General features: G+C 34.3%; 3 protein-coding genes across 3 annotated transcripts; 2 read left to right on the forward strand and 1 right to left on the reverse strand.

The window, feature by feature from the left end:
* On the reverse strand, positions 969-7,111 carry LOC18614251 (agamous-like MADS-box protein AGL6). Its single transcript, XM_018114430.1, has 8 exons — positions 6,616-7,111; positions 3,792-3,867; positions 3,273-3,334; positions 3,024-3,123; positions 2,373-2,414; positions 1,946-1,987; positions 1,681-1,820; positions 969-1,374 (listed from the first exon to the last, which is right to left on the reverse strand). The coding sequence occupies exons 1-8, from the start codon at positions 6,795-6,797 to the stop codon at positions 1,287-1,289; spliced, it is 732 nt and encodes a 243-aa protein (XP_017969919.1). The 5' UTR covers positions 6,798-7,111; the 3' UTR covers positions 969-1,286.
* On the forward strand, positions 15,808-18,406 carry LOC18614252 (histone deacetylase complex subunit SAP18). Its single transcript, XM_007051922.2, has 6 exons — positions 15,808-16,020; positions 16,304-16,336; positions 17,184-17,294; positions 17,417-17,512; positions 17,901-17,975; positions 18,061-18,406. Exons 1-6 carry the CDS (start codon positions 15,907-15,909, stop codon positions 18,091-18,093), a joined length of 462 nt encoding a protein of 153 aa, XP_007051984.2. The 5' UTR covers positions 15,808-15,906; the 3' UTR covers positions 18,094-18,406.
* LOC18614253 (polygalacturonate 4-alpha-galacturonosyltransferase) lies at positions 18,829-23,390 on the forward strand. The gene is made up of 11 exons (XM_018128280.1): positions 18,829-19,224; positions 19,314-19,468; positions 20,043-20,077; positions 20,189-20,248; positions 20,367-20,501; positions 20,644-20,710; positions 20,790-20,830; positions 20,915-21,249; positions 21,370-21,727; positions 21,859-22,440; positions 22,798-23,390. Exons 2-11 carry the CDS (start codon positions 19,327-19,329, stop codon positions 23,071-23,073), a joined length of 2,031 nt encoding a protein of 676 aa, XP_017983769.1. The 5' UTR covers positions 18,829-19,224; positions 19,314-19,326; the 3' UTR covers positions 23,074-23,390.

Genomic DNA, 24,106 nt, shown 5'->3' on the forward strand with positions numbered 1-24,106 from the left:
AAAAGAAAGTAAATACACAAATGGACAGATCTAAGGACCTCTAAAAACTTGAGAGATAGAGACAGGTAAACTGTGGAAGCTAGAAATGAAAAGTGGAGTAAAAAGCAGAAAAAGAAAAAAAAATGGAAGATTGAGCTTCACTGTCATGCGATGAGGGAGTTTCATTTTTCTGTTTTTTTTTTTTTTCTTTTCCGAGTCCCAGTATGCAAAAACTGCAATAGTTTGATGAGTGATGAGACCAACTTCTTCTGCTTTTGAAGGGCAAAAGAGAGCTTGTGGGAGCGGAGGGACGGGCCGGCGGTCCTGATATGCTGCAAGGGCAAGCTCTTGCCACCGTCGGCACGTGCCTCGGCCCACGAGGGTTTATCTTCAAAATTTTTCAGCTCCACTCTGTCGGGGCTACAATGACTTAACGTCCATGTCCTCAATCCACAAATTAATATTGGGCTAGCCCAGGTTCAGCCCACTTATTGTATACATATATATATATATATGTGCTATAATATTTATGTAAATATTTTAAAATTTGAATTTTTATATTAAACTCTAACTTGAGATCGAGTTTTGAGTTTTTTATATAAATTAATAATAATCAATCTTAATTAAGTCGAATTCAAGTAGTTTAATTGTTTTCAAGCCAAACTCATTTACAAAAATTTAAAATTCAACGGAATTTGAGGTTTGAGTTTTTTAATCGAACAAGGTTCAAATCTTGCACTGTATCGACTTAGCTCACCTTGATTAGACACTAGGATCATCAACACTTTTGTTTTTTCAAATTAACATTATTAATAGGAGGTATATACAAGAAAACATGAAGACAAGTATATTTTAATACCTAAAAAAAATCATAGAGAAATCAAGATTTGATAGGGAAACCAAAAAGGATTTTAAGGAAGGAACTATAAAAGTTATATATAATCATACGAAATTCACAGAGATTTACAAGACCACAAAATCATATAGTATATGTTTAGAATTATTGCACTGTAATTGAATTAAATATCAAACATACAGGTGCTACATATATAATTTTGACAGCTCTAACGGGTCTTGTGCCTGAAATACAATAGTAACAAGGTATTTATAAATAGTGAACAGTATCCAGGTAGAGGAGGAATGCTCCCTTAAAATCCAAGCATTTTTATGTTGTACACTTGAGCAGGCATCTATATATATATGTTGGCAACATTACAAATCCCAATACAAAAACCAAGAAACAAAATCATATAATATATATATATATATATTTATATAGTTATGTCTTTGATTTAGAGAGGGCTAGCTCAAAGGACCCATCCATGGATGAAGTTGGTCTCACCAGCCATGCTTTTGGGGACTGAAGATCCTTCAGCCTGAACAAAGTGATGGTACCTGATACGACAGAATAACTCAGTCAGAAGCTTTTCTGGTTCCAGGTTTTTCAGTAATTATAACCAACTGTATAAAACAAAGAATAACATGAAAAAGCATTAGTGTTGGTAGCAACACAAGTTTAATCAATTGAAGAGGGGATGCCACCTCGATTTTCTTTGAAATTTGGGTGAAGTTATCTTGAACTTTACCAAATAGGTTGTATATCTTAGTTGAGATTGTTCCAGAGGAAGACTAGCAATGCGCACTTATGGTACCATACCAAAAAAAAAAAAAGTGAAAGAAATCTATGTATATTAATGGTACCCTATTTGTAAAACTGGTTCAGGATCACACTCCATAGGGTTGGCGTGAGAAGGATGCAGAGGAAAGTTGCTATTCTCTGCTGCTGCACCGGAACTCCATAAGCCTTGGATTGTTTTGAGGCTTTGTCCTTCTGCCTCAAGCTGAAACGCAAAATACAGAGAAAATATTAGGTTACATGACTGATGGAACAGTAGGAATAATATTCTCATGGAGTATAGATGAAAGATCAAGTGCAAAAAACAGAAGTGTGCTGATCAAGGTTAACCTTTAGTTTCAGCTGTTTGTTAAGGTCTCCAAGCTGACGCTCCTGCCAGAAGATGAAAAACAGCTGTTAGGCTTTGTACAACTAGCATCAAGGAAGATGAAATATTTGAGGTTGTAAACCCAGAATTGTGCAATAACCAAAAGAACAGGTGAGGATACCTTAGTTATCAAGAAAGAACAGTAATTTTACAGATGAGCTAAAGAATTTAAGCATGATCCAGGTTTGTAAGGAAAGGGATAAGTAAGATGAAAGATCATCTACATTCATATATCTTGGTAAAATTAATGATACCTGGTTGGTTAAATAATTCTTAGAAACTTCACCATAATCCAAAGAACATTGCCAACAACATGAAAATTAGATCTTCTACTCTAGTAATGTTGGATTAAAATATATATATATATATATATATTACTGGCATAAGTACCTTTTTGCGGAGGTCTTCCATTTGCTCTATCATAATCTGTGTCTGCAGTTAAGAATAAATAGAAGCAGTATGCATCATGCATCTATACCCTTTAAAAGGTTAAAAAAATACAATACATTTGTTTTCTATTTCTTAGAAGAGGTAAATATAGAAGATAGGAAACGAGGGTTTTTTTCCAAACATAGAGTCAAATCCATTAGAGAGGAGACTATATAAGGTCTTCACTTCATTGTTATGGAATCCAAAGTTAAGAAATTAGCTGTAAAAGGCAAGCATCTTCAGACTCTTTATTTTTCCATTATCTTTTATAACGGTGAAATGGTAAACTGTATCATTTATAGGTTCCTTATTGGGAGGCTAGACTTAAAATAAAGAAAGAGAGATAGAATTGTTAGAGCAATTTTTCATTGAAGACAAACAAGAAGTTCGTGCACATTTCAGTAAGTGTGATAGACTGCCAGAAAATTCACATGAAGTGATCAATAGGACTAGCTTCATTTTAAGTTTAACTACCCCTGTGAAACAACAGATAAAACATAGTAGGGCTTCTTTCTTTAAGAATCACTCATTCAAAATTTTACTGCAAAACTGAAACTTCTTATTAGTTTGAAACAACAGATAAAACATAGTAGGGCTTCAATTTGCAGGTACCTTTCTTTGTCTAGCCAGTGCAAGAGCTCCTTCAAGCTGCTTCTCAAGGTTTTGCAGCTCTTTCACATTCAATGGTCCAAGATCTTCTCCAAGCAAATGCCTTAATGAAATTATATATGAATGACTGTAAGTATGACGGTAAATACATTCCAACTGTGCCATAAAACACATTAAAACCACCTAGAATGCGACTAATTGACAATTATGGTTTTGCTAATATAATGTTTCGAACTCGAAAATGACCATAACCTTTGAGTGCGTTGCAGTGATTCATATTTTGCCTTTAACTTGGTCACCTCTTGGTACCAATTCTGCATAGATAACCGAAGACAAAGAACTTGAAAATTTGATAGCAATTGTCCAGAAAATATATAACCAGATAATTACATATATTGGAATCACTACAAGATATAAATTGGCAATCCCAGAGTACCATGGGAAATTAAGATTCAACAGCAAAGCTATCATAGCATAGTTTTCAACATGAAGCACTTGGGAATATGTGGGATGCATGGGGTAGATGTTAATACAGAAATTAGATGGGTGAACAATTTGACATGCCAAGATTACTACTGATTGAACCTAAACTAACAAAAAATGCATAGTTACCCACACCTTTTAGGATAAGCGGCTCAATATCACTGTTTACAAGGAGTGAAGTAAAGATAGAAATACAGACTAAATTTCCTTGTGTGGGTTCATAAAAGGCTAATAATCAAGACGACTATGTTTATCCAACATGTAAAAGGAATTTTGGGGACCAAAAACCTGCGTTTCACGTTCAAGGCTGTTGTCTTGAGGAGTAAAGCAGCAACGTTGGTATCGCTCAAGGGTCTTGGTCATACTGCAAAAAGAAAAAACAAGTGAGTACCAATATATTACAGACAATAATTGGTGAAAGCAACTACTCTGAGGTCAATGAGCTTGCATTTCTGAGCATAATCCGTGTTGAACTTACATGAAGGGTTCAAGAAATGACCAAAGAAGAGCTTAATATAGAAAATAGTCATGGAAATCCACTTACAGAACAGGAAACTTTGATCTTTCAATTTAGAATTATATCATTCCTTTTCTTTTTATGAAACTTATATCTATATCTTGAATATATAATGACTCTAATCAGCCTTAATCTCTTTAGTTAACCGTGACTCAATTTTTCTATCTTTTCTTAAAAAAATCATTTCATTATATTAAATGCGAGAAACACAAAAAATAAGACAATTACACTGCATAAAACAAATATGAGTTCAGAATATTGTAATATAAAATTCAATTATTTACAAAATCATGTAATTATGTTTGTCAATATAAAATTTGATTATTTACAAAATCATGTAATTTTTTTTTTTGAAAGTCTACAAAATCATGTAATTCTAGTTGAATTTTTATTTTATTTTATTTGAAAACTGAAACTCAAGCTCAAATATTGGTTACCATGATTTGCAAAAACTCTAGAATGTGAATTAACAATTAATTAAACCACTCAAGACAAGAATCACTGGAACAACTTCTTCATAATATTTTATAAGATGCTTCCTCTACTTTTCCAGAAACTTGCATCCTACCTAATAAGATTGGGATAATAATTATTTTTATTTTGTTAGAAAAAGCCAATCAAAGATATTTCCAACACCAAAAATGAAAAATACTAATTTCCCCCTTTTAAGAAAACCCATTAATCCCAAGTAGCTTGAATCACTTGAAAACCCTCCCACCTTTCTTCCTTTTCATGGTCTTATCCTTGCATAAAAATGCCTCATAGAAACAAAATCTCCAACTGATCAGATTCTTAACTTTTACCAAGTGCACCCTTTGTAGCCTTTCTTGCTATCATATTTTATTCGATTTCCTCTACGAGGAAGCAGTTTTTCTACTTTGTCAGAACTAGAAATTAAGCAAGCGTTACTGCAAACAGCATATATAGGAGAGGGCTATTGCAAAGTTTAGGGCAAATATGTAGATAATATATTAACTTCAGTTCAACATGTTGCTTGTAACAGTTCCATAAACACTGTTTCACTCATGCACTTGGTCTTATTTTGATCAAAACTCTTCACCAAAATCTTAAAAGAAATATGGGGAGAAGTCATGATAGATTGGTTTACATGGAAAATCGTCACAAGTAAGTAAACGGAGTAAAACCTTAAGTGAAACCTAGATTCAAGATGCAAATTTTACATTACACCTTGTAAAAGGCCTCAAAGGAAAAACAATTCGTCTCTTTTGTCACCATTTCTCCCTTAGCCATGCTTTTTTAAGGAGTACTATTTTCATCTTCTACCATCTACAAGAAGAAGCAGCGTGGCCTAAAGTTAAGTACCGATTGTATTTCATTAATGTTAGTTTATAAAAGCCGGATAGAAGAACTGTGGTAGTTTAAACACAAATTCAGGAAACGCATCCCAAAATGTATCTAAGGAGAGAGAGAGAGAGAGAGAGATGAAAGCAAGCATTCTAAGAGGATCATATATAACAAAACAAGAGTTCGTACACATAGGCATTAGATTGAGGCACAGACAGCCAAAAGGAAGGAAGAAAAGAAAAAGAAAAGCTTTGCACCCACCCAGATAAACGTGGAAGCCTCTAGAAAAGAGAAGAGAAAAGGCAAAGCAATCCAAGATAGCCCCAAGAATCAAGCAAAAATGAACGTTTATGGACATGGGTGCGATTGATTTTGGCAGTCCCTACAACCCCACAGCACTAATATCATTGCTGATGGGAAAAGACGGGAATAGAAGAAACATTCATAAAACCAGAAGATCAAAGGATTAAAAGACATGCAGACAAAGAATTAGTCTGATTCTCACTCACTAGTTATTACTTCATGCTTTTCTCTGGAGAAGAACAGAAAAAAGAAGGGGAAAGGAAAGGAAAACCCTAAATCTTGCACAGAGGTCATAAGGCAAACACCTAGTCTTTTGATTGGATTAAGAGCAAAGTCAATCACAATTCATGGGGTTTTTGTTTCAGCTTTCAGGTAAAAGAAAAAGTCACCTTCTGTACTAGCATTCCAACACTGATCAGTGAAAACTATAACAAGCCCAAGACCCAGTAAAGAGAGAGAAGGAACGGTATGTAACGTGTCGATCTGACATTGGAAAAGAAGCTGGTGAAATCAGAGTTCCCTAAACATGAATCGAAAAGCTAAGGAAAATCATGACAAGCCCCCCAGAGAACCATAAGAAAAAAATAGTGATTTGAGAGAGAGAGAGAGAGAGAGACGTATGTCAGAAGTTTGTGAAAGAGAGCACTCTTTGCAGGCACGTTAGAGTTAAAACTAGAGAGAGAAAGAACAAAAGACAGACTTTGATGGAGTTGCATCACAGAAGTAAAAAACATACACCAGGATGACAAGAAAGGTATGAATAATCAATAACCAAAGTTGTTGTAAGTGATGCAGAAAACTTGAAAAAAGGAAGAAAAGAAAAGCAACATGTATAACATGGCCAATACATAAAGCTAAAGAAGAGAGAAAGAAGAGAAATTTAGTTAACCAAAACACAGAAATCCACATGGAAAGAAAAAAAAGAAACAACTATATACACACAAAGAAGCATATTGTATTTGAATATATGGTAATATATGTGTATACCCAGCACTGCCAAACTCGTAGAGCTTGCCACGACTAGAGAAGATGATAAGGGCGACCTCAGCATCACAAAGCACAGAAAGTTCATAAGCTTTCTTGAGCAAACCATTTCTTCTCTTAGAGAAGGTCACCTGTCTGTTGATCTTGTTTTCTATCCTCTTCAGCTCCACTCTTCCTCTCCCCATATCTCTCTTCTTTTTCAACTATCTTCTTTTTTGGAACAATGAGCTGTGGATATTGATAATAAATGGTATTATCAGTAGTCTGAGTTTCTAGGAGAGGTGGGGTTCTGGTGCTATACAAAAATGGAGGTGAAGAAGATAAATGGGTAGTGAATAATTGCTTGTCTGAGAGAAGTGGAGGTTTAAAAGGCTATATAAATAGAAACATACAGCAAGGAAGGCTCACTGGATCTTCTTTTGCAAGAAAATGGAAACCCCATTGTATTTCTTCCTTCCTCTTTATTCTCTTTTCAGTTTTAATTTTTAGCGATCTCTATCTCTATCTATCTCCCTTCTTTTATTTCGCTCTCTCTCTCTCCTTGTACACCCAGTTTGCCCTCAGTTATGTCCATGGCTGAGAGAGTTTTTGTCTCTACGCGCCTTAAACAACGCTGCTACACACGCTCTTTCAAGGATTAATTTTATTAATTTATTACGCTTAACTTTATATCATTTTCTTTATTAAACGGAGATCGGTGCAATTTTTTTTTTGTCTTTTAAAGTAAAAAAAATGTTTTTTCCACATAATCATTTTGGTCGAAAATAATATATTCTTATCGATTAATTTTCAATGAATATTTGAATTTTTTTTTGACAAAATCAATTCTATCAAAACTTCTTCGACAATAAATCAATTAAAATGATACCAATTTTTTTTCTTTTAAATTAATTAAGGGGTAAGATATAAAATATTTTAACTGTATTATTCTTATTTTAAAAAAAAGAATTGAGATGTATTAATGACTATAGTCTAAGATTTTTTAAAAAGAAAAACTTAAGTTCAAATATCTCTTGTATCATAAAATGTTTTTAGGCTTTGTTTATGATGGTGTTAAGAAAAATGTATTTATTTATTTTGATGTTACTAAAAAAAATATGTGGATCTTCCTCATGTGTGATTAATTAAAATCTATTTTTTTAAAGTACAGTTTTCATTAATGTATAGAATCTCTATAATTATATCTTTACTCATAGTATTATTAAAAATTATATAACACAATCAAATATACAAAGTTATTATTAAAAATATTTTTAATAACACATTTTATAAATATATAATTCTGAATCAAATTTATCGTAACATGTGAATTCTTTTATCGAAAAAAACTAAACATAAGTATTACATAAAGAATAAAAAAAAGTATGGAGACTCTAATCAATTGCAAATGCAAAGTACTATGATTTTTGCAGCAGCAATGAACAGTTTTTTTGCTGGAAATGGAATCGTAGGGAAGCAAATGGGCACATGATTTGGGTGAATTTGGGACTTCTTTTTGACCATCGGCCACTCCTCTATCTTAAGAAACAAAGGGTACAATGTTTCGTTCACCGCCAATGCCTGGAAAATTTGGTTCCCCCAATTGCAATTCCCTCAAACATTCACCATTTAAATGACAACACTACTTCAGGTTAGACATGGGCACGTTGAACTATTTATACAAACATAACAGATCAGTGCTACATTCAATTTCAATTTTTTTTTCTTGGGTTGCAAAATGTAAAAACATAAAAACTCAAATTTAAAATTTCTACTTCAATTTTTACTCGCTACTCTGATTTTTTTTTTTTTGTACTGTAAAATTTGTCAAAATTTTTTATATTATGAATTTATTTTTTTTTCATATTAAAAAATAATTAAAATATGGTAGTATGGAACTAGGGGAATTGTACTATAGCAATGATAATTTTCCGTAAAGGTCATGTCAGTGGGATTTGCTCTAGCTTGTGATTTGCAAGTACCTCCAACTAATTTCGATGGCAATTAATATATTTTTGTACCCAGTTAGGTTACTGGATTTTCATCATTTGCAGTAATTGGACAACTATATTTCCAGGATAACTTTATAATGTTAAGCAAGCAACCATAAACTTTGGTGCATATACATATATATATTCTTTATATGCAACAGTGGTAAATTACCTGAGAAAATCAAATGGAAGCATTTCGAGTTAGACAGTGAACCATAGGTTCTATTTTGGAATTATTTATCATCTTGCTTTAGAGTTTCCCTGTCCTCAAGCCATGATTCTCACATTAGAGCTTGCTTCAAAACCATTCCTTTGCACTCCTCAATCATTACACCATATTGCTGAAAATATCTAAGCAAACGAATTTTTTTTCTTTTTTTGAAAATCAAGATTGCTTCCATAAATCAATGAGGAATTAAAGGGTTCCCCAAGCGAGAACAAAAGCAACGTCCAAAAGGCTGAAAAACGATGATATGCCCTTAAACAAAAACCAGCATATCTTCCAATAACACCATGAAGGCATCAAAAAGAGACCCATCAGAACATCAAAGCAAAAAAGAAGAAGCGGGATTGCGCCTTTACGAATTATTGCTTGATAGTGTTTTTTTGTTTCTCATAATTATTGTCCCTGAATGCATACGTAGGATAAACCAAAATTAGAGAAGATAAGCCCCACGTTCCATTAATTAATTAATGACATGCTATAAAAAAAAAGAAGAAGAAAGAAAATATGGAGAAGCAACAAAGCTGAATAAATTGGAAAGAACCAAGGAACATGGTCGAAATAGGTAAGTCTCATAAGTCTTATATATATATAATGTCCTAAAAATTCTTGGAATGTATGTTGGGTTAGTTATATAAATTAGCCTTGATGGGGGAAAAGAAAAAGAAAAGCTTTCCAATTTTTTTGCTCCCTAATTTAAGTAATAAACCCATTATTTTTTTATTTTTATTTTTTGTGATTGATGAAAGTTGGGAAGTCAGCTAGCTAATTAAGGGACAAAACTTAAGGAGTGCAACACTTTCCTTGTAGGAAAAATGCAAATACCATTTAAAAAGGTTTTGGATGAATTAACACTCAATACTCTAAAAAGGGATCAAAATTGATCTGCAAAACAGAGATTGTACATTGTCATCAACCAATACAAGTTCCTCCATGATCTCATATAAATCAGATGAGCAGTTCCTATAATATGGTAAAATCCCTAAACCTTTTTCCTTTAATGGGGAATTAGCCAAGTGGTTTAAAAATATTCAATTGGCATGTTTACTACTTTACCAATGCTATAGTTCCCCCCTGTCATCCTTCCTTTTTTTGCTTCTCCCCCTCCAGTTTGCTGTTGCACCCTCTGAGTGAGTTTCAAAATGGAAGTAGATATTTTAGGAAGTGGAGAAAATGACAGACTGAGAGAACCCAGATTCCTTTTGTGTTGTACTGTAGCTGTTAAATTCTATTCCTACCCTAGCAATTTGCCATTCATAAAGTTAGCCTGCTATTTGAGATTATTTCTCAGGGGTAGTAGCAGCAGCAGCAGCAGTACAAATTTGTGGTCCAACTTTGGTTCTTTCTTCCATCATTTCACTTCTTTTTTTTTTTTTTTTTTGCCTTAACAATCCACACCTATATTTTCCACCCTTATAAATAAGACAATTTATGAATTCCAAGTTATAGCGGTTAAAACAGGGTTCAAAATAACATCCTTTTTACACAAAGCCTACAACAGGTATTTGGAGGAGTTGTTGGGTCCAATAATAGAGATACAATCTCTATTCATTTATCATCTTTCTTTGCCCTTATTTTCATTTTCAACCAGAAATACTAGGAAATTTGTCTGCTGTAAACAAGGAAAAAAACCCTTTCCTAATAATTTGACTTACATAATTAACCTTTTTATTCTTTTGCATCTTCATTCAAAATCTGCAAATTCTAACAAAAATATCATCATTTGAACATGCCTTAAGCTTCTTACCAAAGGTTTCTCTGGCATATACATTAAGCTCCTTTGTTCTCTCTCTTTCTCTCTCTCTTTCTTTTTTTCTTGGAGCTAGATTAAATTGTTGATGATCATTGTTTAATGTAAAGATCCGAGTCCAAGTAGTATTAGTTCTTCAATTTTCTTGAATTTTAATTATAAGAATCTCAAAAGTTTAAGTTTAAATTATTAATAATGATTGACTTAGACCTTTATATAAGAATTAACATTCACATTTATATTTAATATGAGACGGGATATATTATAATTAAGATTATAATTCAAAAAGAATTTTGAGATCTTAAATTTAAGATCTAAAATATATGAATAATAAGAAAAACTTTGAGGCTAGCTTTGGTTCTTCATCTTTTTTCGAAATTTGATGAGATTGCATGTATACTTATATGCAAAGATTTGGATTCCTTCTCCCACTATATGGATTCTCAAGTACTAGGGTTAGGTGAGGCTTTCATGTTTTCAAACTTTCTTCCTAAAAGGCTGCCACAATGTCCAACCATGAAATCACAATGTTTCCTATGCAATATTAGTACACATAATAAATTTTGTGGGTGAAAACTGGTATAAGGTTTCTCTCACGTTTATGTATTTAAATTCTAAGAAAAAATATTAAAATGTTGGAGAGTTCGATTCTTCAATTATTCATGCAAAATAAATATTTATAAATTATTATTTATTATACATATATTATTTACAAGTACTCAGAGTAAGTCAAGACAAAATAATATTATAATTTTCATTTAAAATACAATAACTAATCCATATACATAAATTTTTACATTTCTTTTAAATATTGATGTGATTGAGATCAAATTCGATTTCTAGGACAAAATAATATTATAGTTTTCAATCAAAATATATTAACTAATCAAAACAAAAGAAATAAATAAATGTAAAATGTTATACTTTTAATTTATTTTTCATGCTCTTAATTATATGTATTATAAGGCTATTATTTTACTGTTGCATTTAAAAATATAGAGCGTAAAGTAATACATTTATTAGGTTATAATTTTTCCTTTAACTCATGGAAATTTGAAAGTACAGTTTTATGCCCCTTTTGACTTGTACCTTTTATTTAATTCTATTAATAAAACTATAATAAAGTAGTTGGACTGCGCGAAAATTTTTCCATTTAAAAAAAAAGTGAAACAAAGGAAATGTAAAAAGCAAAAACTAGTGAGTGACAATAGTGGGTATGATACGGACAGGATGGTGAAGTTAGAGAGGAAGCCTACCCGGAGTCGGAGGGCTGTTGGTGGGTGGAGTTAAGTGTGAAGACACGTGTCGCAAATTGGGATGCTTCTATTTGTCAAATGTCAAAGAATCAGCGCGATTGCGTCTGATTAATGTTCTCATGGGAACCTCAATCGCAAAGTCAAGTCTTACTTATACACTTATGTTCTCAACAATTCGTAAATTTCAAACGTTTCAGATTTTACTACCATTAATTTTTCTTCTTTTTTGCAAGTTAACATATATGTCATCAAATAAAGGAAATAAAAATTGGAAACCCTATTATTATATATACATAAGTCAAATACTCAAATATGAAACAAAATACAAATTAATATAAAGATTTATATTTAATATATTCTTGTCTAATCACAGTTTTGGTTTGCAATTATTGGTACTATATAGCAAGAATTTAGAATAAAAACACATACATGATTTGATAACTAAAATAATACTAATTAAATTACTATTAAAATTTAGTACATTAAGATCTTCTTACTTTTTTATACAACTCTCTAATTGGGGAAATTTTAATGTTGTCGTAAATAAACAGGATAGAGACACAGCCTTATCGTTACAAAGTGAATCATTAATCACACTTGCTTTTAATTGGAGTCTAATCTAGTTTATTAGATTATATTATGAACTATAATATTATCTCATTATTAAGATTAAATTATTTTAATTAATTTTGATAAAAATATAAATAATAAAAATTCGCACTTTGATTTTTTTTTTAAATCTAACATATACAATTTAATTTAAAATAATGTGGGTCATGGGAATCCTTCTATTCATGAAATATTCTCCCCCAAGGTCCTAACTATGGTCAACTCAACAGGAACAAAAAAATTTGGTACCCATTTCCTAAGGTTGAAATGTCAGCATCACTGTCTCTGGATCCTTGGAGATTGATCATATAATTGGCTCCTAGTGGCCGTAAAGTTAGCAAAATCATAAATAATTGTTGTGTTGCATGTCGAGATGCTTGTCGGGGGGCCAATCAGTTTTGACTGATTGGATTTGCAACAAATTGTTGGAACAATAATTTGGCAAAATCAAATTAAATTAAATTAGCTCACTGCAAGTTGGCACAAAATCATGATTATGTGGCTGAAGAAACTGCAATTAGGTAAAACATGTGAGGCACAAATGGAAAGCAGTTCATGATAAGCAAAAAAACTAACAAAAAGTTAATTGATATGTATATTGAGAAGAACATTTAGGCAAAGCGTGTAAGAAACCAAAATGGATGATTAATTATACTCATAATATTTTAACAAGTTTCTGATTTATTTAAAAAAAATTTATATAAGTCATTATTGTTTTATTGTGTTCAATTAAATTTTTATATTTTTGTTTTGATTTAAATAATATTTTATAATTAATGATTGAATAAATAAATTAATTAAAATACTCACATAGTGTTGATGTGATGTTGATGTAAAGGATATAAATATCACATACCTATATTATCATGTCACATCTTTCGTTATAACATGTTAACATCATATGGCATAAATTGATAAATAATATTTTGTTTGATTTAACTATTAATGATAAAAATTTATTTGACTCAAAATGAGAATATCAAAAACTAATTTAAGAATTTCTTTAAATATTATGTTTTGATTATAAATACAATCATTGTTCTGGCCTTTAATATTAAAATTTTAAGGCACTTAATTAGTTTTAATTTGATTTACTCCATGTGCAATATTTTCTGCCTGATGTACAAGTTGGCCTTAACGGAGAAAATGACACTTTATAACAATGGAACGCCTTATGAGTATGACCCATCACACCTTTGAAAACTTTGATGTGAATCTGCGGATCAGGTGAGCTGGATGGGGGAGTGTTGGTACTACTCTTATCCATTATGCATCACAAGAAAACGTACCTAGTTGGCCCCGCCCACCCCTTCTTTAATTTTGGTCGATTCAATGCCCATTATGCTTTTTCTGTGGGTTCAATTTTGTTCCGAGCCCTGCCGCTACTCTCTATTTCTACAACAAATTCTATTCTCCATTTACAACCACACCCCTACTAGCATATGGTTCCCAACAAAAGGAAGTTCAAGAAAGATTTTAATTATTTATATGATTACAAGAAAATTAAACGTATTTAACATGATAGATAAACGAAAGAAAAAATTGTAACAAAACAATGTTAAAATCTTTAATTCGGGAGATTATTAATTTTATCAATTCATTTGTTATTCTGTTTGGCTAAACTAAGGATTGTTTGGCCAAGTTTAGGTTGAAGCCAATTAACAGAATACGTGTTTCAACCCAAACCAAAGGCTTAAAAGGCAAAGAGTCTTGGTAATGTAGTCCAAAACTTTCAGTTCAAAATCCGAATTAGCATCCTGGCTAGCCTTCCTTTTATGAAATTTCTTCCTTCATGTGGTGTCGTCACAGGGTTGGACCAAACTGGCTAAATTTTAACAGAAATGGCATGGCTATGTACATTAGCCTTTTCCGCCGTATGAAACCCTAATAAAGAAACACCTCCCATCACCAACAATCTTACCACAATGAGGAGCGAATAGGAAAAGAGTTGAAAAAGAAAAAGGGTAAAAGGGAAAATGAACAGTACGTACCAATGTGGAGGGTGTATAATTTCCTTTAGTGGGTCCAACCACCCCTAGACAGTGACAAACCCAACCACATCCTTGGGCTGTGACGCAAAGAATAAGACGGTGATGGTGGTGGTTAGAGCTTACTGTTTCTGGAAAGCTTCGATGGTTGGGCTAGCTTCTTTGCTTCACATTTCCATTTCTTGCCTTGGCCTTCACCATCAGATGAGCTTTCAGGCTCTTAGCACTAAGCATGCTTGTGTCTCATCCTTTTGCGGTGAAGAGGGAACAACCAGTACATAGTCGAATAGGGACTATCTTGGAATTATCGTCTGTCTCTTTTCCAAAACTTTTCCTGTAATTACCTTTGAAATCCCCCCTTATTCTCACTTAAATAAGTACACTCCATGGTATCTAGCTATCAATTATAGATTGTGACAAACTAGAACATAATAAAGCAACAATGATTTGGTCACATCAACTCAAATGAGACTGATTAAGTCTCTCAGCAACTAGACGAAACCATTGACACGTTTGGGTCAAATGCTAAAACAAAAGCATGGGGTTTGAGTAATAGCCCCCTCATAATATATGTAGTTGTAGGGAATGGAATATGGCATCCATCTTTGCCAGCCTGATAGGTTGAGCTATAAACTACAAATAAACTGTGGAGTGGAGTGGATCAGGGGGTCCACCTGCTTTCAGGGGAGCTGCAAGCCTGCAACTCATGTGGGGTGGGGTACGTATGTAAGCAGGTTCAAGCATCTGGAGTTTCTCGACTGACTGCCCCCAGTCCACATCCAAACTATTTGATCGAACCATGAATTCAAAACAGATGGGTGGTAAAACAAAAAAGGTCACACAAACTGCATGTCCCTATCCTTAGCCTAGCTAGAGCTATCGGTTGACTCTCAATCTCTGTTCTGTCTTTCCTTACGGGTGTAAAATTAAGTGATGTTATTTTTTTTTTATATATTGGAAGAAGGGAGATTTAAATTTTATTTTTTTTAAAAAAAAATTATGCATCCATTAATGAATCAAATACTTTAACATGTAAGTGAAATGAGGATGTTATTTTATTCTATTTTTGATTATTTGATTATTTATAAATAATATGAATCATAATATGAATATGAATTATATTTATTTTTAGTGAATTATCGGTTATGTGACGGAGATTGAAAGCATTAAGAATAAAGTCTGACTTTTCATGAAATTTCAAATTAAGCTTGCTAAATGATTTGTGAAATGTATATAACATGACAAGAAGGGTTGAAACATTTGGCAAGAGGGAATGGGCTAGGAAGGCAAAGCAGGGTTGGACCACAGTGGACCCAATTCGCAGGGGTTACGGCCTAAAAACTTCTCTCAGATGGGCCCAATCCAACAAACCTCGCAGATTCGGATAGTATATCAGCTGAAGATAGCAGAGATGGACCGCGGCGGTAGTCTTCTATAATCGGAGCCGGAACTAAAGGAAGCGCAAACTGCGAATAGAAACTTCTGGATCAAAAGAAAGATGGCGGGAGCGGCAGAGGCACAAAAACGACAGAGCGGGAGACCACTACCACCTCCGGCGAGAGGTCCTCCTCCTCCCCCTCGCCCTCGCTTTGAGCCTGTTGATCGCGAAAAGGTACCCTTCCCTTTCGCTTTCTGTCTCTGTATCGCTAAACATTTGGAATTCTAGGGTTTCAAAGCATATAAATCTATGCATTTGTTGAAAATTTTCACAGTTTGAAATTTGAAATTGCAAATCTATGCTTATTGCGTAGGGTTTCAGAACTTAGATCTCTTTTGATGCTATGATTTTTCTGCGTGACTGCTTCTATCATTTCTGGATATAATTATTTTAATTATTAAGCTCATCCTTTGGTTTATGATCTTTTAATTATTTTCCCTTATATTTTTTAATGCAGACATGTCCTTTATTGCTTCGAGTTTTCACTAAGGTATGTTCATAACCCAGAGCTTTGACTTCATTTTTCCCGCTTAATATAATGATGCTTGTTTAAGCTGCTGTCTTGTTGGGATGCATATGAGCCATTTAGTGTCGATTTCCCATTATCTTTTCTATTTTGAGCGTTACCTGCATATCAACTCTATCTTGGCTGTGAGCTCTAGATGGTTATTTTGAATTTTCCCCTTCACTTAACTCTGCCTTGAGCCTTTGGAACCTACATTGTTGGTGAAGGTCTATGGTTTATGTAGAGTATCTAAATATTTTCCTATAACATCGCAATGACAGGGTAAATCAGTGTCTTCCCTTGAGAAGATGCTCATGTGAGACTTGTAGTAGGCAAGAGATTTAGGCATGTAATAAAATGGAGTTGCCTCTTCAAATGGTATTTCCCTTTATATTTTCTAAATGCAAAATGATTTGCTAGGTTCATTCGTACATTAGTGTACTTATGTCTTTCTGGGAAGATGGCCAAGTCCCTGTGAGTAAAACATATGAGCCATGGAGTAAAGTTGATTTATTGTGCATACTCTCTTTACATAGTTCTGTTACTAGTTTATAACATCAAAACTAGTTTCTTGTACTCATGCCTATACAAACCTCATTGTCACATGCATACATCACATAGCGAAAGGTTGTACAGTTTCCAACTATTAGCATCTGCTATGCGCAGTTGACTGTAAAACATGTTTTCCTTCTGCTTATTCTAGGTATACTTTCAAGGAAAGGCCATAATAACTCGTTTTAGTTGTAGAATATAAATTTTGTCCTGAAGCCATATTTGCTTGTTATACATAGAAAGTTCTTCGAGTTTATGACTCAATTTTGAAAATCTGCAGATCGGGGGTCATCATTCTAAAGAAGATTTTGCAGTGAGAGGGAAGGAGCCCAAGGATGAGGTTCAGATTTATACATGGAAGGATGCTACACTTCGTGAGTTAACTGATCTGGTATGTTGAAGTAGTTTGTTGAATTGTCTTTCTTGTTATCAACTTTATTGGTAGTTTTCTCTGCGACATTCTCTTCTTTCTTCCACAGTCTTTAGACTCTGTTGATTTTACTTCATGTACAGGTCAAGGAGGTAGCTCCAGCAGCAAGGAGAAGAGATGCAAGACTGTCTTTTGCATTTGTATATCCTGACAAGAATGGACGTTTTGTGGTGAGAGAGGTTAGGCTTATTTCTTTCTTCACAGCTCTGCTTCCTTCCATCCTTCCATATCCTTGTAACTTAAAGCTGTTGCACCTTTATTTGTGATCTGGGTTATATTCAACTAATTGCTTTGTTTAAAAAAAAAAAATCCTGATTGTTGTGTGTATTTGTTCCTATGATGACATATTTAGGTTAATTTGTACCTTGGCTTTACTTAATGTTGTCAGGCCAAACTTTGTCATTATTGATAATGCATGAGTGATGAATTATGTGCAATATCTAGTAAACTTTGTGATGAGATGTATTTAAGAAATATGGTGTATATTAATGCATGTATTCTGTAGTTGATGCATAAATTGTTCCTATGAGATAGTTTGGATTGTGATATATTTTATTGCTCCATCAGGTCGGGAAGACCTTTTCTTATGGTAACGGGAGGCGATTAGATGACGGCAAAACCTTAGGTGAACTCAGCTTTGAGGTAAGGCAGAATCTCCACTTGTAGTGGCATCACCCCCCTACGTATTCTCAAGCTTTGTCATTAACTTTTTATTTGACATGTGCAGATTGGAGATTACTTAGATGTGGCTATCATGTGAGAGGAGCTATCTACTGTCTGACATGTATAAGACAGTTAATAGAATAGAGCCGACTTTGGAATGGGAAGTGCTGCAATGCATTTCGCTCAAAACTTTTCCCTCTATGATGCAGGAAATCATCAACCTGATGCAAAATGTTGTGTGATTGAAGTTATTAAAAATGTTAGGAAGGGACTGGTCCCTGGTAGGGAACCTTTATATCATTGCTGCTCGAATATTGAATCGATAACCCTTGTATTCAGTAATGTAGCTTGAGAGTTTTGGGAAGTATTAAAATGTCAAATCCATTCTTTCCCTCTTCTCTTAATGAATATTCTCGTTTGCTTTTCAAAAAAAAAAAAATGTCAAATCCGTTGCAAGTATTTAGGCGTTGCAGTGGTTGAGAAGTTTTTTTCATTCATGAATTTGTCAACTTGGCCCAATTTGATCATACCTACTGCGTAGGCTGTCAGGCCCTGATTAGAAAAATAAGAGCTTTGATTTTAATTGATTGTTAGGATTGTCATAAGCTAACGGAAAACCCAACAGTATTATTCCTTCTTGCTTGTTTCCCTCTCGCAATCAATTTATACCGTTAGTTTAGCACAGCGTCTTGTGCGTGTGTAGTTGATTGGAATCAGGTGTGGCCCCATTTCGTAATAGAGGCCAGACTGGCGATGAAAACGACATCGTCTGTGTCGGCTAAACGACGCTATTAAAACCAATAAAATTAAAATAATTATCTCTCTCTCGGATAGGTAACATGATATGAAACCAAAAAGGATAAAAGAAGAATTTACATTAAGCCCGAGATCGAAGATCCCCGTTCTTAATTTATTCCCCATTTCTGCCTCGTTGGCTTGCTTAGGGCTATCAAATTACCGCATTCTTATCTAATTTCATTTTTTTCGTTCTTGAAAAATAAAAATAAAGATAAAATTTTTTAGCCTCTACAGCCACACTCTACTCTTCTCTCTGCATTTCCTTTCTCTACACGCTGCTCGCTTTTTTTTTTTCTCTACTTTTTTATAATAGAAGTATTTGATTACGCTTTAATCTGATGCTTGCTTCCCAATGGATTTCTTCTATTGCTACTAGCTTCGATACGCATCTGCTGCTTTCTATTTCACGAGATCTCCTCACTGTTAACTCGTAATTCTCCTTCTTCTTCTTTTTTTTTTTTTTCACTTTTTGATTCTTCAGTTTTTTCTTTTTCTGAGTGATTTTATTGTTGGTGTTAGGCTTTGATAGCCAATGGCGTTGAAGCGGGGACTATCCGGTGTGGGCGTCCAAAGGAACAGAAGTTCTGGATCTCGATTGCCTATCGCGATTCTCGTTTTCTTCTCAGTTCTCGCGCCACTTGGTTTCCTTGTCGGGCGAGGGCTTTATATTTCTGGTTCGTTTTCTCTTGATTTCCCCCCACATTCTTAAGTACTACTGAACAGATCTCTCTTTGCCTTTGATTTTCTTATTCACTTCGATTTTAGCATTTCAGAAAATTAATTTCGAGAATGATGATTAATTATTTCGTTGTTTGATTGATTTACAGATGTTTTCATTTCACTCTGATGAAAAGTGCCTTATTTTTATAATTTATTCTGGGCTTTGATTAAGTTTTTGACTTCTGACTTGGTTAGAAATTTAAAATCAAATCGTGTAACTTTAGTTAAACAATCTTTGTCAGCGAATAGTGGTGTTCCCACGAAGTTTCAATTTTAACTGAAATTTATTGCTCCAGTTCACCTAATGTTGCATTATAACAGAACTTTTAGCTTAGAAATCTAACTGATTTTGAATTGAAACAAAGACTTCATCTAATGATGCCTAGCTAAATTTAGTTGAATTGCTTTGTGAATCTAAAGTTGAGATATGATTGTGTTCTTGTACATTTTTGTTTGTTGCGTTGTTAATGTTTCAAACATTTTGGTGTTTATACTTAATTGCATCTGATCTTATTGTTTCTTGTGCAGATCAAAATAGTATTCAAAGTGATTCTAGCAAGCAGGTAAATTCTTCAAAAGCTTTTCGATTTACATTCCTTATATATGAGATGACGGACTCTGGTGGCTCCTTTATACTCACTCTGTGCATGGTTTAAAATGGTTGAGTTTTGCAGAATGTTGATTGGAGGGAAAGGCTGGCATTGCAATCTATCAAATCCCTTCTCACTAAAGAGGTAAACGCAAGTCAGCAAATATACAGGATGAGTTCATCATGTTTCTCATTCTGACAAGTGATCAATTTTAATTGTCGATTATATTCATCTTCTGATGCCACAATTAAATCAATTGTAGGTCATCGATGTTGTCACTTCAAGCACGGCTGATTTGGGTCCACTAAGTCTTGATTCTTTCAGAAAAGGCAATTTGTCTGCATCGTGGAAAGTTATTGGGGTAGAAGCTTCAGTTGAGGATAATGCTACTTCTCAGGTTAGGATCCTTGTTATGCTTTGCCTCACAAGTCACATCTATTGGGTTGGCAGTTTTCTATCTTGTACAGCCTTTTGCCGAAATTTTTTTCCAATTTTAGTGCTGATTGATTGATGTTTATTGGATTCTTACATGTTCAAAGTCAAACCAAAAGGCTACAGACTTCAAACAAGAAACATCTCAAGTAAAAGAGGGAAAGGTTCTAGATGGTAATGTCTTCCTCTGTTAAATATCTGCAAAATGCTCTTGGTAATTTTGCTTTCATGCTAACTCGCCTTTTTTATGCAGATGATCATTCACATGATACACCTGCTAAAACACTTCGAAGGGTAAATATCATTTTTTTTATGCACTGTGTGCATTAATATCATAAAGAATTATATTAATTTATAGGCATTTTACTTACATTGCAGCAACTTAGAGAGAAAAGACGTGAGAAGCGGGCAGCTGAGTTGGTGCAACAAGATGCTGAAGCTACTGTGAAACTTGAAAATGCCGCCATTGAACGATCCAAAGCTGTGGACTCTGCAGTTCTGGGCAAATACAATATATGGAGAAAAGAAAATGAGAATGATAACTCTGATTCCACAGTGCGCTTGATGAGGGATCAAATTATAATGGCAAAGGTTTATGTAAGTATTGCAAAGATGAAAAATAAGCTTGAGTTGCTTCAAGAACTACAGATTAGACTCAAAGAGAGTCAACGTGCCTTAGGGGAGTCAACAGCTGATGCTGATCTACCTCGCAGGTAAAAGGATGTTGGATCTTTAATCTCATTGACTATGTGCAGTAGAATATGTTTCTTCCTGTTTTCGCTCTTGGTGATTCTGGCAGTTTTTATTTTGTGTTCTCATGCAACTTTGTTTAGTGCATCCGAGAAAATTAAAGCTATGGGCCAAGTTCTATCCAAAGCAAGAGAGCAATTGTATGATTGCAAGTTGGTCACTGGAAAGCTCAGAGCAATGCTTCAGATAGCAGAAGAACAAGTTAGGAGCTTGAAAAAACAGAGCACGTTCCTGAGTCAATTAGCTGCCAAAACAATTCCCAATGCAATCCATTGCTTATCGATGCGTTTGACCATAGAATACTATCTCCTTCCCCTTGAAAAGAGAAAGTTTCCTAGAAGTGAGAATTTGGAAAATCCAAATCTCTACCATTATGCCCTCTTCTCTGATAATGTCTTGGCTGCATCAGTTGTTGTCAACTCAACTATCTTGAATGCCAAGGTGATATGAGCTGCCTTATCTTGTGTAACTATCTAAGCTGCTCTTCTCTTTTGCACTTTTGGAATTAGATAGTTTAGAATTGAGGTTCAGGTGCGGTCTTCACTAAATTCTTCTACTGGGTGGTGTTGCAGGATCCTTCAAAACATGTTTTCCATCTTGTTACAGATAAACTTAATTTTGGAGCAATGAACATGTGGTTTCTGTTGAATCCCCCTGGAAAAGCCACCATTCATGTTGAAAATGTTGATGAATTCAAGTGGCTTAATTCATCCTATTGCCCTGTCCTACGGCAGCTTGAGACATCTGCAATGAAGGAGTATTATTTCAAGGCTGATCATCCAACCACATCTGGATCTTCAAACTTGAAGTACCGAAACCCGAAGTATCTCTCAATGCTTAACCACTTGCGGTTCTATCTGCCACAAGTCTACCCCAAGTTAGATAAAATCCTATTTCTTGATGATGACATTGTTGTCCAGAAAGATTTGACTGGATTGTGGTCTGTGGATCTCCATGGAAAAGTGAATGGTGCAGTAGAAACCTGTGGTGAAAGCTTTCATAGATTTGACAAGTATCTGAACTTTTCAAATCCTCATATTTCAAGAAACTTTGATCCTAATGCTTGTGGTTGGGCATATGGAATGAATATTTTTGATCTCAAGGAGTGGAAAAAGAAGGATATAACTGGCATATACCACAAGTGGCAAAATATGGTGAGTCTATGCAAAGACCAATATCTGATTTCATGTTATTTATTTTGTCCTTCATATACACACACCTTCAAGCATGCATACAGATAAATCATTTAGTTGTTGACAGGTCAAATCCACAAGTTTGCCAATCATTATGTATCATTCTAATGGACATATAGTTTAAGTTATATATGCTGAAAAGTTATTTTATTATAGTTAGTTAACGGTTGGGTATAATTGAATTGTGCTCAGATGCAACAAAGGTAAACTTGTTCAGATCACCCTGACTTTTAACGTCAAAATGGCCAAGGACAGTCATTTTATGTTCTGATTTCATTTTTTTTTTCTTGTTCTGGTGTTGTTTAAATGTTTTATTAGAATGAAGATAGAGTGTTGTGGAAGCTTGGAACACTTCCTCCTGGGCTGATTACATTTTATGGTCTGACACATCCACTTGAGAAGTCATGGCATGTACTTGGTCTGGGTTACAATCCAAGTGTAGACAGGAGAGAAATTGACCATGCAGCAGTTATCCACTATAACGGCAACATGAAACCGTGGCTGGAGTTGGCTATGACAAAGTATCGACCATACTGGGCCAAGTACATCAAGTATGATCACCCCTACCTCCGGAGCTGCAACCTGAGTGAATAAACCTGATTAAGTGTGACCTATTTGTTTTTTGCTTTGCTTCTCTCTATCCCACATTGTTTATTCTTCTTTGTAATTCATTAAATTCATTCCCCGAAGCACTCACACATTGGAACGAGTTAACAGATTGTATGCAATGTTAACCAGCGAAGACACCCTTTGATTTTTTCCTCCCTTCTCCATTTTGGAGATAAGTTCAATTTAGACAGAATAGTGAACCTCATATGAACCTGAGTCCACTGTATTTTTTGAACAATGGCTCGTTTGCAGGATTTAATGTATGAGTATTTAAATCTTATAAAGACTCGAATTTCTGACTTTGTTTTCTTCAGCAATTTCTTGGTTAGTTGTGCTTGCTGGAAACAATATCACAGGTAGGAGTAAATCGTCGTCCTATTTTCATATCACGTCAAAACATTTTTTCCTTGAAGAGCAGCAATCTAGGAAAAGGATGACATGATTCCAGGCTTTTCATTTTCTTCCTCTCGCTGCTCGGTGATTCGTTACTGTTAATCAGAATTCAGTTCTGCTCAATGCCTGAAATGATCTATTCGCCGAGGTTAATGAACATCCAAACACTAGGTTTTCCGTGGTCGGACAGATCCACCGTTGATGGACGAACAGAGGTGTAATTATTCAAGTATCGAGTCGGACATTTGCTTACCAAGTAGCAAGCGAAACTCAAGCCCGTCGAGCCCTATGCTAATGTTCTCTATCTCTGGGATAAAATTAGAACCCAAATCCGTCAAAAAACACCAGTTATCTATATCTGCAAAATGCTGTTCTCGTCCTCAAAACGGAAAAGCAGGTTTCCGACCCCTTGGCCTATATACGATGCGATGTGATACCGTTATCTCAGAGAGAATGACACTTTTTCTAAACCAATAGACCCTGTCAATAGAAAGTCAAGCAACAATCTGAACTGGAAAGATATGATTCTACAGAGCCAAAAATCAGAGAATTTTTGAACTGATCTGCCCTGCCAAGTGAGAATCTTCTCCTCTTTTTAACTGTTTTGTATCAAAAGTTGATGCTG

The sequence above is a fragment of the Theobroma cacao genome, chromosome 1, assembly GCF_000208745.1.
Source record: "Theobroma cacao cultivar B97-61/B2 chromosome 1, Criollo_cocoa_genome_V2, whole genome shotgun sequence".
Lineage (NCBI taxonomy): Eukaryota > Viridiplantae > Streptophyta > Magnoliopsida > Malvales > Malvaceae > Theobroma > Theobroma cacao.

Coding starts and splice junctions, on each gene's coding strand:
- LOC18614253 (XM_018128280.1), top strand. CDS start 19,327: ATGGCGTTGAAGCGGGGACTATCCGGTGTGGGCGTCCAAAGGAACAGA. Junction 20,078..20,188: donor AAAGTGATTCTAGCAAGCAG/GTAAATTCTTCA, acceptor TGAGTTTTGCAG/AATGTTGATTGGAGGGAAAG. Junction 21,250..21,369: donor GATGCTGATCTACCTCGCAG/GTAAAAGGATGT, acceptor AACTTTGTTTAG/TGCATCCGAGAAAATTAAAG.
- LOC18614251 (XM_018114430.1), bottom strand. CDS start 6,797: ATGGGGAGAGGAAGAGTGGAGCTGAAGAGGATAGAAAACAAGATCAAC. Junction 3,335..3,791: donor GCCTTGAACGTGAAACGCAG/GTTTTTGGTCCC, acceptor TTATCTATGCAG/AATTGGTACCAAGAGGTGAC. Junction 2,415..3,023: donor CACTGGCTAGACAAAGAAAG/GTACCTGCAAAT, acceptor TCTTAACTGCAG/ACACAGATTATGATAGAGCA.
- LOC18614252 (XM_007051922.2), top strand. CDS start 15,907: ATGGCGGGAGCGGCAGAGGCACAAAAACGACAGAGCGGGAGACCACTA. Junction 17,295..17,416: donor TTCGTGAGTTAACTGATCTG/GTATGTTGAAGT, acceptor CTTCATGTACAG/GTCAAGGAGGTAGCTCCAGC. Junction 17,976..18,060: donor TAGGTGAACTCAGCTTTGAG/GTAAGGCAGAAT, acceptor TGACATGTGCAG/ATTGGAGATTACTTAGATGT.